General features: G+C 42.2%; 1 protein-coding gene across 1 annotated transcript in view; it reads right to left on the bottom strand.

Moving 5' to 3' along the window:
• CCDC187 (coiled-coil domain containing 187) overlaps positions 1-14605 on the bottom strand; it is a 151801-nt gene that overhangs the window by 45074 nt on the left and 92122 nt on the right. The window contains exon 23 of the mRNA XM_033962263.1: positions 636-805. Within this exon, the coding sequence (XP_033818154.1) occupies positions 636-805 (170 nt within the window). The remainder of the gene's footprint in view (positions 1-635; positions 806-14605) is intronic.

Genomic DNA, 14605 nt, shown 5'->3' with positions numbered 1-14605 from the left:
TCTCTACCTCTATCTATATCCCTCAATCCCCCTATCCTTCAGGAATTTATCCAATCCTTCTTTGAAACCCGGTAGTGTACTCTGTCCTATCACAACCTCCGGAAGCGCATTCCAGGTGTCCACCACCCTCTGTGTGAAAAAGAACCTCATAGCATTGGTTCTAAACCTGTCCCCTTTCAGTTTCTCCGAGTGCCCCCTTGTACTTGTGTTTCCCAGTAGTTTGAAGAATCTGTCCCTTTCTACCTTCTCTATGCCTTTCATGATCTTGAAAGTCTCTATCATGTCTCCTCTGAGTCTCCGCTTTTCCAGGGAGAAGAGCCCCAGCCTTTCCAACCTGTCTGCGTATGATAAGTTTTCCATACCTGTTATCATTTTCGTCGCTCTTCTCCGGACCCTCTCAAGTGTTAGAGAGATTTACTTCCCTTTTACAAAACCGCAGCACGGTTTTTAGTGCTGGACACAGCGGTAACAGCTCTGACTCTCAAAGAATTCCTATGAGTGTCAGAGTTGTTACTACCGTGACCGGCACTAAATACCGCACTACAGTTTTTTAAAAGTGTGTGTGTGGGGGAGGGGGGGTGTTAATGAGACTGTTCTCATGCCTTTTCATTACTTATCCTAGCATAATGCTTTACCTCTGTTTTCCAAAGCGTGCTCTTCTGAAACTTGGTCTATGGTGTCATTGTTAGGATCAACTGGTATTAAGGCATCCAGTTTCTGAATAACCATATCCTGGGCATCTGAACTTTGACCCTCTATGAGTGGACTGCATTGTACCGATGTTTTCTCATTCTGAGTGAAGGGTCTGTTAACCAATTGAAAGGAGAAGAAAAAAAAAAGAGATACATTTTAATTTCAAAACAAATGCACTTGTGTGGCATAAATGTGATAAGTAGACATTGTGGACAGAGGTCAAACAAACACCACACTGAAACTTGTGAAAAGCAGCTGTTTCATTAAAAAGAGGTTTATAATTTCTTTTGAGATTCCTACGCTCATCTTCCATCAACATAAGAAATTATTCAAGAATGATTTCCCTTTTCTAAAAGCTGTTGATTAATATTTTAGGGACCCTTTTACTAAAGGGTGTTAAGCCCTAAAATAAATAAACCCTAGGCTACCACAAAACACGTTATAAGCATAATGCAGCATTTTGCCTGTTTGTGCGTGCTAAGCATACCTTAACTATTTTCCAACAATATTTTTTACAGGGAGGGGGTGTCATGGGTGGAAAGTGGGCATTCCCACATTATCCAGCTAGTGTATTTGCATTAGTGTTCATTAACTCGATAATGCAGGGTTAACATGGGAGCATTTAGCACCTCCTACATAGAAAGCAGTAAATGCTCCCACATTATTTGTTTGCAGTTGCTGTATGGTACTGGGAACCTTGGTGCACGACCTGCAAAAAAGATTTTTAAAAAACAGAAAATGGCTGACTTTAATGCTATAGTAATTCTTGGCTTAGCAAGTGGGAAAGTCTTGTGTTAGAATTCACTAAGGCCCTCTTCTACAAAACTGCAATAGCAGTTTTTAGCGCAGTGAGCCGCGCTGAATGGCCCGCGCTGCTACCGATGCTCATAAGAACATAAGAATTGCTGCTGATAGGTCAGACCAGTGGTACATCGTGATCAGCAGTCCACTCATGCGGCGGCCCTTAGGTCAAAGACCAGTGCCCTAATTAACCTTACCTGCATACGTTCTGGTTCAGCAGGAACTTATCTAACATTTTCTTGAATCCCTGGAGGGTGCTTTCCTCTATAACAGCCTCTGGAAGAGCATTCCAGATTTCTACCACTCTCTGGGTGAAGAAGAAATTCCTTACATTTGTACGGAATCTATCCCCTTTTTAAATTTAGAGAGTGCCCTCTCGCTCTCTCCACCTATGAGCATTGGGAGCAGCGCAAGCCATTCAGCGCGGCTCTCTGCGCTAAAAACTGCTATCGCAGTTTCGCAGAAAAAGGGGTAATTGTAGATTTCACTACACATTAATAAAACAACTAACTTATAGCCCTATAGTCAATACATTTTCTAATTCTACCATGGGGATCATTTTCAAAGCACTCAGGTCTCAATGCACATAAGCTTTCTGTGGCAGTAAGAGTGCTTTAACAACTCTTACTAGTATGGAAAGCTGTCCTCCTAATGCAGAATTGCTAGAGTGGTAGAGAGTAGATCTTTTGACATTTCTTTGATAGTTAAGAACAGGGAGGCTTAACCTAAGATTTATAAACTACAATTGTCCTTGCTATGATAGTAAAGGGTAGATCCTTTGTCTATTATTAGTGTTGTTGAGAGAACGTGAGGTTAGAGCTGTTTCAGGAATTTCTTGAAAAGTATGGTTTTTAGTTCTTTTCTTTTTTTGTGTTCAATAGTTTTTATTAAAGTTTTGCAAAAAAGGAAACAACAAGAAGTGAACCAACAGAAAACAGATACACCATGATACAGAACTAACACAGCTTCATACAATAATCAGCAATTATCACAGGGAATATAAATTATACAACATAAAGGTTCTAACACATGTCTAGAATAGGAGCCCATATCTTGTTAAAGGTAGACAAGGAATTTGATTTCTCAGCAGCTACTTTTTCGAACTTAGCGTAGAGACATACCAAATTCCACCAGAAGGATACATTGAGAGATGCAGAGTCTTTCCAATTAGACAGTATAGATTTGTGGGCTAACTGCAACAAACTAGACAGTAGTTTAGACTGGTATGTATCCAGTTCATCCGGCATGGCATAAGCGCCAAACACCACTGCAGCATAAGAGTGAGAAGATGTAATAGGTAAGTATTCACAAATGTGTGTCCACACTTTGGACCAGAACTCACGAACATTAGGACAGTGGTAGAACATGTGGGCAAAAGTACCAACTTCTACAACACAAGACCAGCATTTATTAGACAACTTATTGCCAGTTAGTGAAAGTTTATGTGGTGTCCAGTAGGCCTTGTGAAGAAGAAAAAACATTTGTTGAGCTATGGCAGAAGACCTAAGAGATCTTCTTGTGGAAATCCAGATCAGTTTCCACGTGTTGGGGGAAAAAGATGTATCAGCGATCTCTTCCCACGCAGATTGAAGAGGCGTGCATGCAGGGAATTTTTTGTCCCGTAGGATCCGGTACCAGGAGGACGCTTCTTTCTTGGCCCCACTATATTGTAAACACCAAGGCAGGACAGAAGGAGTCAATTGAGATATGGGGTGCTCTTTCAGACATGCCGTCAGACAATGCCAAAGCTGAAGCCATCGGAAGCTGTGAGAGACCGGTAGATGGTACTTTGAGGCAAGTTGAGAAAATGACATCAGTTTGGAGTTCACCATCACATGATTAAAGGACCAGATATCCTTCTTTATCCATGACTTCCACTCCATGTATTGCCCCTGAATCTTCACAAGCGGATTGTTCCATATTGAGGAAGAGGATGTCGAATTCCAAGACACATCAGCACAGTTATCAACCGCCCGTAATGCAGAGCAGGTAGAAGAGAGGATTGCGTTGTTATCCACCATGTGGTTAGGAGCCATGAATGAGATATGCTTTAGATGATTAGTTGAGAGGAAACTAAGCTCCAGTGAGAGCCAGGAAGGTGGATAGTCAGGAGGAGAGTCAAGCATCCATTTCGAACCCTGACGAGCTAGAAACGCCAAATGATAATCTAGGTAGCTAGGAAAGTTTACCCCACCAAGTTCCTTTGAGGCTTTGAGTTTCTTCAGCGCAATGCGAGGTGGTTTCTTTTGCCACAAAAACGAAACCAGTATGGATTCCAGTTTGGCATAAACCTTAGGGTCTAATGAGAATGGTAACATGGAGAGTATATAGTTGAGTTTGGGTGTTAGTATCATCTTGATGGTATCGAGTCTTCCCCACCAGGACAGTTTGAGGGGGGACCAGCGACTTGTCATGGAGGAAGCAATCTGGAACAGTAGATCTGAGTTGTATTTTTTAGTGTCTTCCAACGATGATCCAAAAAAGACCCCAAGGTATCTGAGTTTATGAGCCAGCGGTTGTAGGCTAAGAGATTGAAGTAAAACCGGATCTACCGGACCATTTAAGGGCAATATTTCGGTCTTGGAGATATTGAGCTTGTAGCCAGACACTCGAGAGTAATTATCCAATAATAGGAATACACGTGGCAAAGAAGTGGGATCCACGTATAATAGCACGTCGTCCGCATAAGCGGACAGCTTCGTCTGAAAATCCTCATATTGGAAACCACGAATGGATTGATCAGCTCTGATAGCAGTGAGTAGTGGTTCTAATGCAATGTTGAACAAGAGTGGAGATAGAGGACACCCCTGTCTTGTCCCTCGAGTAGGCTGAAAGGCATTAGAGGTGGAGTCATTGATGCGTATAGAGGTGGTAGGGTTTGTGTAGAGAACTTTCACCATAGAGATGAACTTATCCGAGCAACCAATCCATTGCAGAACTGCAAAGACAAAAGGCCATTCTATACGATCAAAGGCCTTCTCAGCGTCAAGAGACACAGCAACGAGAGGAGAAGAGGATTGTGAAGCATGAAGAATGATGTGCATAAATAATCTGGTGTTGTCCGAGGAGAGACGACCACACATGAAGCCGCTTTGATCAGGATGTATGATTGTAGGAAGAACAGATTGCAATCTGATAGCCAGAATTTTCGCAAATATCTTCGCGTCTGTGTTAATTAAGGATAGTGGACGATAATTCTTGACGTTGAGAGGATCCTTATCTTGTTTCAGCAAAACGATAATCGTAGCCTCAGTAAAAGAGCCATGTACTGAGCCAGTATCAATCAGATGAGTAAAGAATTGTAGTAGGATGGGAATGAGTAAATCCTGAAAGGCCAGGTAAAATTCAAGTTTCAAGTTTCAAGTTTATTCAGTTTTTGATGAATCGCCTATTATAAATTCTAGGCGATGTACATGTTACAATTTTAATATATAAGAAACTTACAAGATAATTCAAAAATACAAGATACAAATGATACATACATGAGTTTAGGGAGAGAGGGGAAAAAGTTACAATAATAGGGTATTGTTAAAAAAAAAGGAAAGAACAATAGGGAGGGTATTTATAAAACCAGAGCACAATGTAAAAAAGAATTAAGAAAGCTGTGTTAAAAATCTGGCCCCGGAGCCTTCTTCTTGGCCATGGAGAACAAAGCTTCACGGATATGATCAACAGTCAGCGGAGATGTGAGGCCAGTATTTTGCACTTCGGACAAGGTGTTGTGAGGCAGTGTATCTAGGAAGGGTCCAATGGCGGGTATATCAGGTCCCTCGGAGGTGTAGAGTTTATCAAGTTTCAAGTTTATCAAGTTTATTAACACAATTTGATAAATCGCCTATTATAATCACTAAGCGATGTACATAATAAAAATATTTCAAGTACAAAGGGGTTGACATTTTAACATAAGAACATTTAACTTATACAGACATACAGTGGGAAGGAAAAGATAAAAGTTACAATTGTTTGGGGTAGAATAAGGAAATAACAATAGGTAAGGGAGTTAATAACCTCAGCAATATTGAATTTAATATAATTTAAACATTAAAAGCATCTCTAAATAAATAAGATTTTAAAAGTTTTTTAAAAATTAAGATGTCTTTTTCGTTACGAAGGAATTGGGGAAGGGCGTTCCACCATAGGGGGCCAGTCACCGAAAAGATATCGGCCCTTCTAGTACCGATGATTTTTAATGAAGGAACTGAAAGAAGATTCTGGTTGTAGTGTAGTAGTGGTGGAATTGAGCGCAGATATCAGTATTATTTATCCACAGTGAACCGGCATCATCCCGTATGGCCGGAATCATGGTACGTTCCGATTTGATTTTCACATACTCAGCTAATTGATGTCCACATTTATTGATGTTGGCGTAATAGTAAGCTGATTTCATGAATACTTCTTTTGCAGCAGAGGAACTTAGCAGAAGATTGTACTCAAATCTCGCCGCTCTTAGAGAGTTTAGAGAGGCTTGGTCCTGCGGGTGAGATTTATGAAATTCTGCAGTGTCATGCAATTTTTTCTGAAGAATGGATTCTTGTTCCTGGAATTTCTTCTTCTTGACCGCAGTGCATGAGATAATCAGCCCTCTGATAAAGGCCTTGAAACAGTCCCAGGTGATATTCCAATCCGTGTCCTCCACTGGGTTAAGCTCAAAAAATTCCTTGATACGGCCTTGCAAAGCGGGGACAAATAGTTCATCTGACAGTAAGCAGGAGTTGAAACGCCAAACACTCCTATTAAGTCTGGCACCGATATTGTCGAGAGACAGGAAAATCGGAGCGTGATCTGACACTGCTATCTCTCCTATGTCAGCAGAGTCCACTTTGGCCATCAAGTTGTAGCTGATTAAGAAAAAATCAATGCGTGAATAGGAGGCATGAGGAGCAGAGTAAAAAGTGTAGTCCAGATCCTTAGAGTGTAGGGTTCTCCATGGGTCACCTAGTTTCAATTGTTCCATCATGTCATGTAGTTTAAACCATGATCTTGACTTACGATGTGGGACAGTCGATTTCCTGTCAACAAGAGGGTTCAAGATCATGTTGAAGTCGCCTCCTAGAATGTAATGCGAGCCACATGCAGTAGCGATCACGCCAGCGATTTCATCAAAAAACGGTGGATGATCCACATTAGGTGCATATATATTGACAACACTTAACGGAAGGCCATTGATAGACAAGTGAGCGGCCAACCATCTGCCCTCAATATCACAGGTATGAGAGACAAGAACGAAATCGGAGCGTCTCCGCACAAAGGTAGCTACCCCGCCTTTTTTGTGAGCTGCAGCAGAGAATAATACTGGATAAAATCCCTTTAGTGCCAGTTTAGCGGAATCTGTTGCAGAGAGGTGAGTTTCCTGCAACATAATGATATCATGTGAAAGTTTCTCAACAAATCTCAGGATCTTGGTTTTTTTAATCGGGTTGTTAAGACCTTTAATATTAAGAGACAAAAATTTCATAGACATGTGAAAATAGAAAACAATTCAACAAGCATTGTAGGGATAGAACGTAAGGTAGCAAGTGTACATATGCTGTGATAGAAAGCACCAAGGATAAAACCCTGTGAAAATAAAATGAAAAATTGGTCATTTTCTGTATCAGTGTGAAAAGTTAGCAAGAGAGCTAACATAGCCTATGGGTTAGTGAGTAGCACAGGCAGACCGGCAGGCCCAGCTCCAGAACAGTGCAACAAGCAGTAATTCTTAAACATCATTATATAATATCAAGTGAAAACAGAGCAAAAAAGGCACAATCAGTTACAAAGCCAGTGGAAAGGTAAGAAAGCATTACGGCAGATTCATATTTCAAGTCTTGTCAATGGAGGAAGGCTGAACAGACTCAAGGAACTCAGCCAGGGTGGCAGGATCAGTGTAATCGGTGGTTTTATTATTATATGTGACCCTCATGCGTGCTGGAAATAGGACTCCAAATTTTGCTCCTATTTCCTTCAATTTAGGCCTGTAAGCAAGGAATTGCTTACGGCGTTTTGCAGTCTCCTTTGCTAAGTCTGGAACAAACAATAGTTTGGAGCCTTCAAATATGATCGGGCCATGAGTTTTGGCATGCTGCATAATGAGCATAGTTTGACTGTGGCGCAGCATGGTGACAACGAGCGGCCTGGGGAATCTGGATGATTGGTGGCGCTGATGAGGTACCCGATATGCAGAATCAAATTCCAGCTTTTGTGTGTCAGAGATTTTCAGGAGCTGCGGTAATAAGGCACCCAGGAACTCTGTGATGTCGCACGCCTCCCGTCCTTCAGCCAGCCCGAGTAAGCGAAAGCCATTTTTCCTGGCCTTATTTTCTGCATCCTCCAGGGCACGTTCCAGCAGAGGAACACGTGCTGACTGCCGACGGAGCAATTTTAGCGATTCTTCAGCCGCAGCTGATTTCGTTTCTAAAACCTCAACTCTGGAAAGGACTTTCGAGAATTCGCCTTTTAAATTTGTGAGGTCCTCTTTAATTTCAGAAACGTCTTGTTTGGTTTCGGAGAGGAGCTCTCTGATGCCACGGAGCTCAGCCAAGATGGTCGACGAAACATCCTCAGTTTTCTCGGATGTTAGTTTTTGCGGCGAGGCCGGTTCGGCGCTTTTGCGTTTTCCCGATTTGGGCACGGACATCTTAGCCGCGATTATAACTAATTAAATTTAATTACCGTGCGAGGTAAATGATGATTTTTCGAGGCTCTGTTGAGCGGGTCCCCGGAGCTGAAACGCTAGTCTGCCATCCGTGCTCGCGCTCACTAGCGCCCCTCTTTAGTTCTTTTCTGAATGTCCTGTAGTCTGGGGTGGACACCAGAAGGTTGGAGATCTGGCCATCCAGTCTTGCTGCTTGAGTGGCCAGGAGGCCGTCGTGTAGTTTTGATCGTTTTACTTCTTTGATTGGGGGGGGAATGAATGGGGAGTGTGTTTTTCTGTGTCTGGTTGTGGATGCTGGGATGAGGCGGTTGTTCAGGTAGGAAGGGCTGTCTCCGTTAAGAGTTTTAAATAACATGCAGTAGAATTTGTAGCAGTCACTGAGAATCCCAGGATGGGAGGGGCCTGCTTTCTCCATAATGGTTTAGCTGATGGCAGCAGGGGAAGCCCCAATTAGATGAGCTGGCTGGACTCCCCAAAGCCCTGTCGGCTCAGTTGATCAGGGATTCCCTTGATGCCATCAGCTGAACCAGCAGGAAGAGCAGCAGTGGGGTAGAAGAAAATTATGACAGGAGGTTTTGGGAGATTGTTCTTCTGAGCAAGTACCAGGCACAATTCCTCCCCATTTTACTGGTGCTGCTTCGCATGAATAGCGTGCAGGAATAGCCAGCCCTTAATAATGTGGACTTGATAAATATTAGTATTTCATATTTTGTTTTTCCTTTTCAATTGTTTAATTTACCTGAATTTGTTATATGCTGTAACAATTAAATAAATTTATATATATATATAAAAAAATACACACGTAACTTGAGTGCATGCCCAAATTTGAGCATGCAATTTTGGGCACTAAGGGCCTGATTCTACAAATGGTACCTAGGGGGCGCATAACTTGTGGATGCTGCTCCATTCAATTATCAATCAACCACTAGGCAGGGACAGGGACAGATTTTTCAAATTATGGGGAACCACAAGTACAAGGGGGCACTCAGAGAAATTGAAAGGGGAAAGGTTTAGAACAAACGCCAGGAAGTTCTTTTTCACCCAGAGGGTGGTGGATACATGGAACGCGCTTCCGGAGGCTGTGATAGGCAGGAGCACGCTACAGGGCTTCAAAGAAGGTTTGGATAGGTACCTGGAGGACAAAGGTATTGAGGGGTACAGATAGGAGTAGAGGTAGGTTATAGGGATAGGAGTAGAGGTAGGTTATAGGGATAGGAATAGAGGCAAGTTATAAAATTAATCAGGGACCACTGCTCAGGTAATAGGCCTGATGGGCCGCCGTGGGAGCGGACCACTGGGCGAGATGGACCTCTGGTCTGCCTCAGCGGAGGCAACTTCTTATGTTCTTTTATCGAATCACACCTTGTGACGCCCAAGTCAACCATACCTATTCTCCACCCCTAACCATGTCTACTTTTCAGGTGTCATTAGGCGTCGCAGGGCGCCTTGACTTAGGTGGCACTTAGCACCACATGGATATCTGCGTGCGACCTAAATTAATCATTAAAATAATGGGGTTTTTTAAATCAGTTTGTAATGGCATGGCCTTTATGGCTTTCTTTACCGTGGACAATTACCATGCCATTTGAACCAATTAAAACCAATTAAGTTGCATGCAGAACTACTAGGTGTCCATGATTAGGATGCCTAGTAGCGCCTAACCGAGGCGTCATTTATAGAATCAAGCCCTATGATTATAATCCAGAGGAATATGTAGATATTTGTGATCTGGACACGAATATCCCGGCTTTCTAAAATCAGAATTCAGATATCTATGTGATATATACATATGTCTACATCAGTGGTCTCAAACTCAAACTGTATCGTGCGATGGTGTGCCCGCACCTGGAGTACTGTGTCCAGTACTGGTCGCCGTACCTCAAGAAAGACATGGCGGTACTTGAGAGAGTCCAGAGAAGAGCAACTAAGCTAATAAAGGGTATGGGGGGACCTCTCATATACTGACAGACTAAAAAAGCTGGGGCTTTTCTCCCTGGAGAAACGACGACTCAGGGGAGACATGATAGAAACCTTCAAGATCATGAAGAGCATAGAAAAGGTGGACAGGGACAGATTTTTCAAACTAAGGGGAACCACAAGTACAAGGGGGCACTCGGAGAAATTGAAAGGAGAAAGGTTTAGAACAAACGCCAGGAAGTTCTTTTTCACCCAGAGGGTGGTGGATACATGGAACGCGCTGCCGGAGGATGTGATAGGCAGAAGTACGCTACAGGGCTTCAAAGAAGGTCTGGACAGGTACCTAGAGGACAAAGGGATTGAGGGGTACAGATAGGAATAGAGGTAAGGTTATAGGGAGAGGTAAATTATAAAATTAGTCAGAGACCACTGTTCAGGCAGTGGGCCTGATGGGCCGCCGCAGGAGCGGACCGCTGGGCAGGATGGACCTCCGGTCTGCCCCAGCGGAGGCAACTTCTTATGTTCTTATGTTCTTTGCAGGGCCACATTTTGGATTTGTAGGTACTTGGAGGGCCTTAGAAAAAAATAGTTAATGTCTTATTAAAGAAATGACAATTTTGCATGAGGTAAAACTCTTTATAGTTTATAAATCTTTCCTTTGGGCTAAGTCTTAATAATAATATTGTAATTTATAGCTAAAGAGACAGATGATCAAGAAACTGTTTTATTTTACTTTTGTGGTTATGATAAACATACAGAGGGCCTCAAAATAGTATCTGGTGGGCCGCATGTGGCCCCCGGGCCACGAGTTTGAGAGCACTGGTCTACATGCTAGTTTAGGGCTTCTAAACTATCTCTGGATATGATCTCAATATGCCAGTAACTCTTTCTGGTCATGCACATTTTACATTACTAAGGTTTCCTCTTCTGGTATATTAATCCCCTTGGTCCTCAAAATTACTAAGCACACATGTGAAATTACAGAGACCCAGGCCATGTCTAATGTGCCATAAATCAGGCTTTTTTATGTGATGGCAAGCTGAGAGTCATTTCAGTTTTGCATTACAATCTGTCATGAGATGGACAGTCTTGGGTGTAATTAAAGCTCTTTTGGAATGGATGCTATTTACGAGTGTTTACTTGAGAACACTTACCCCATTCTACCAATCCGTATTTCTTGCTCTTGGCAGCTTACAAAATTAACATAAGGCAGACAGCGAGAATGGGGTGTTTATTGGAAGATTAAGGCTAGCAGTTCAATGGATTTTCTGCACATGTGAAATGTAAGCTATACAGCCAAACTCAAATGCATGTGAGCTAGACGGGAAAAATCAAGGATGCTGAAAACGTGTGCACTGATCTGAGATGTACACCGTATGCAATCTATAATTGGCTAACACGCTTAATCCCTCGGGAAGAATGTCTGAACCAGGAAAAATACAAAATCAATACAAAAAATTCTCAAAATAATGGACATCAGTGTGCCCTTAGTGTGCGAACGAGAGATTATGGCTCGGGCTGTATCTCATAGGTGACCAGCACTAGACCAAAGTCTAAATGAGATCTGCCCCATACATCATTTAGTCCTTTTCAAGGTTGTCAAACTGGTGAGACTTCTCACACTCCCAATTTTAAGTCCTAGTCAGACATATACACCAGGGGAGAAAGGGTGAAAAATACACAATAAATGAAAACACTCCCAAGAAACCATCACACTAGCTAAATAGGATTAAGTATAAAGTGCTCACAATCAATTCATGCTAAAATTCTCACACTTCTTTACATAATATGCTTAGTAATTGCAAAATTTAATAAAATTTAATAATTGACTTGATAAAGACACCGCTAAATAACACTGTTATTATAAAATCAAAAATCGTGAAATAATAAACAGAAAAGTACTAAGACCCTTAAAGTGAAATAAATAAAGTTCATACAAAATTCGTAAAGAGTGAATAAATAAACAAATGAGCACAACCACAATTCATAAAGTAGGCTAGGAAAAATACATATTCTATATAGGAACCATACTTTCTCACAATAATTCATGGAACCACTGATGTCGCTTATTTAGAGAATTTTATGTATTGATTTTGTATTTTTCCTGGTTCAGACATTCTTCCCGAGGGATTAAGTGTGTTAGCCAATTATAGATTGGATTTCATCCTGGACTTTATTGGCTATAACATTGTCCAAAAGGTTATAATTTTTTTTGCACCATATGCAGAGACAGTCTACAATGCATCCAAAATAGTGTCTGTGTTTTGATATTCCTGCACTCACTGTTTGACATGAAACAATGGCAACAGAGAAGGCAGCTTACAGCCTGCAGTGGTTCCCAACCTAGTCCATGGGGTACACCACCCAACCTGTTGGGTTTTCAGGACATCCACATATAAACATGCATAAGATAAATTTGCATGCCAAGGGGGCAATGCATGCAAATCTCATGCATATTCTTTACATAAATAATAGCTAAAAATGGGGGGGGGGGGGGTAATCCAAAATATATTTACGTAATATGCACCCACTTTAAAATTTCAACAGAAAACGACAAGCAAACAGGGTGACAATAAACACTATCAGCCTCTTTTACAAAGCCACGCTAGCGTCTGCCGTGCGGCAACAGCCCCGAAGCCCTTTAAATCTCTATGGGCTTTGGGGCCGCTAGCGTGGCTTTGTAAAAGAGGCCATATATTTAACAAATACTCAAACATATAATTGCATACATTTTTATATACAGTACTCCCCCGATATTTGCGGGGGTTCTGTTCCAGGAACCCCCACGAATCTTGAAAAACCACGAATACGGTTTTTCGGGGGGGGGGGGGAGGGAGACTGGAGAGGGCAGCAGGAGAGACAGTAGAACAGCCGGAGCGCCAACGAGTGAAGGAAATCACTCGTTGTATGCTCCGACCGCCTCTTCTTGTACTAAAGTCGGTACTTTTTTGTGTGTATGTGTTTTTTTATTTTTATTATACTTTTCAATCATTTACATTTGTCATAATAACAAAAAGAAAAAAAGGCATTCCTAAACATGTTTACTTAATCAATTCCATACATAATTCCTTTTCAAGCCCACATAAATGGAGAGACATACTAAACTTTCAGATCAAAATTTATAAGTAAAGAAAAGGAATAATTTCAAGTTCCACCCTTGCGGATCTTGATATATTCCTAACTTAATAGGGATTATTCATTTACTCCTCTTATCTCAGTTGTGAAACAAAAATCATCAATCATAAGTAATAAATCATTTCTTTTCTCTAGCTATTAGAAATTGTTGTAATTGTATGGAATCCCAAAATACAAATTCAGTGTCTTGTAACTTAACAAGGCACTTACATGGAAATTTTAAATCAAATGATGCCTCAAGAGCTAAAACTCTAACTTTTAATTTAAAAAACTGTGATCAAACCAAGTCAGTCCAGATAACTACTGATCAGATTTAATAGATTACTACTACTACCACTACTTATTATTTCTATAGTTCTACTAGACATACACAGCACTGTACATCAAAACATAGAAGAGACAGTCCCTGCTCCAAAGAGCTTACAATTAGAGAATGACATGGTGGTTGTTACCTGCGGCTAGCCGCGGGTAACCTGCCAAAACGGTGACCAAAAAAAAGGTCACCGCGAGTTCGGGGACAAGGCCATTCACTGCCCCGTGGAGCGGTGAATGGTAGCACGGGACGGTGAACAAGTAGTGAACGCGCGGTGAACGAGCGTTCGATCCGGCAGCCCACTCTCTCCCACCGGCCGTCCATGCATCTCCCTCCCTCCTTTTCCTTTACCTTTTCTTCTTGAAACTGGCGATTTCTATAAGGCTACGAGCTGTATTACAGCCGGAGCCTTGAAGTCGTGTCGCATTGCCTGCTGGAAAAAGTTTCCTCTGACGCAACTTCCTGTTTCCGGTTGCATCGGAGGAGACTTTTCTAGCAGGCAACCCGACGCGACTTCAAGGCTCCGGCTGTAATACAGCTCGTAGCCTTATAGAAATCGCCAGTTTCAAGAAGAAAAGGTAAGGGAAAAGGAGGGAGGGAGGGAAATGTACGGCTGGCCGGCAGGAGGGAGCTGCTGAACCGCGTGAAGGGTGCTGGGGATGGGGGGATGGAGAGGAGAAGACGCTGAAGATGGGGACGGTGACTGGGCAGTGAAAGAGACAGCGGGGATGGTGACGGGGCGGTGAAGGAGACGGTAGAGAAAGGGACGGGGCGGTGAAAGGACCAGCGGGGACGAGGCGGTGCAGAGAATGGTGGTCAGGGGACGGGACGGTGACAGAATTTTTCCCCGTGTCATTCTCTACTTACAATCTAGTCAAGACAGACAAACTGGACAAAAAAGGTGTATCTATACATAGTGCTCAGGTGGGGGAATTACAGAGTGAATGATAAGACAGATATTGGTGCTTAGCAACTCGTTGGGGACCTGGCTATTTGCAAAGAAAATATCTGGGGCATTTTCTGTTGAAAACTAGTTAGTAGGCTTGTGGGAGGAAGCTTCCCACAGGGTTCTTTTATTGCCTTTGAAAGACATTGTCGCAGGCACATATAAA

Source organism: Geotrypetes seraphini, chromosome 10 (assembly GCF_902459505.1).
Source record: "Geotrypetes seraphini chromosome 10, aGeoSer1.1, whole genome shotgun sequence".
NCBI lineage: Eukaryota > Metazoa > Chordata > Amphibia > Gymnophiona > Dermophiidae > Geotrypetes > Geotrypetes seraphini.
Note: the sequence above shows the minus strand (reverse complement) of the source record. Positions and strands in the feature narration are given on the sequence as shown.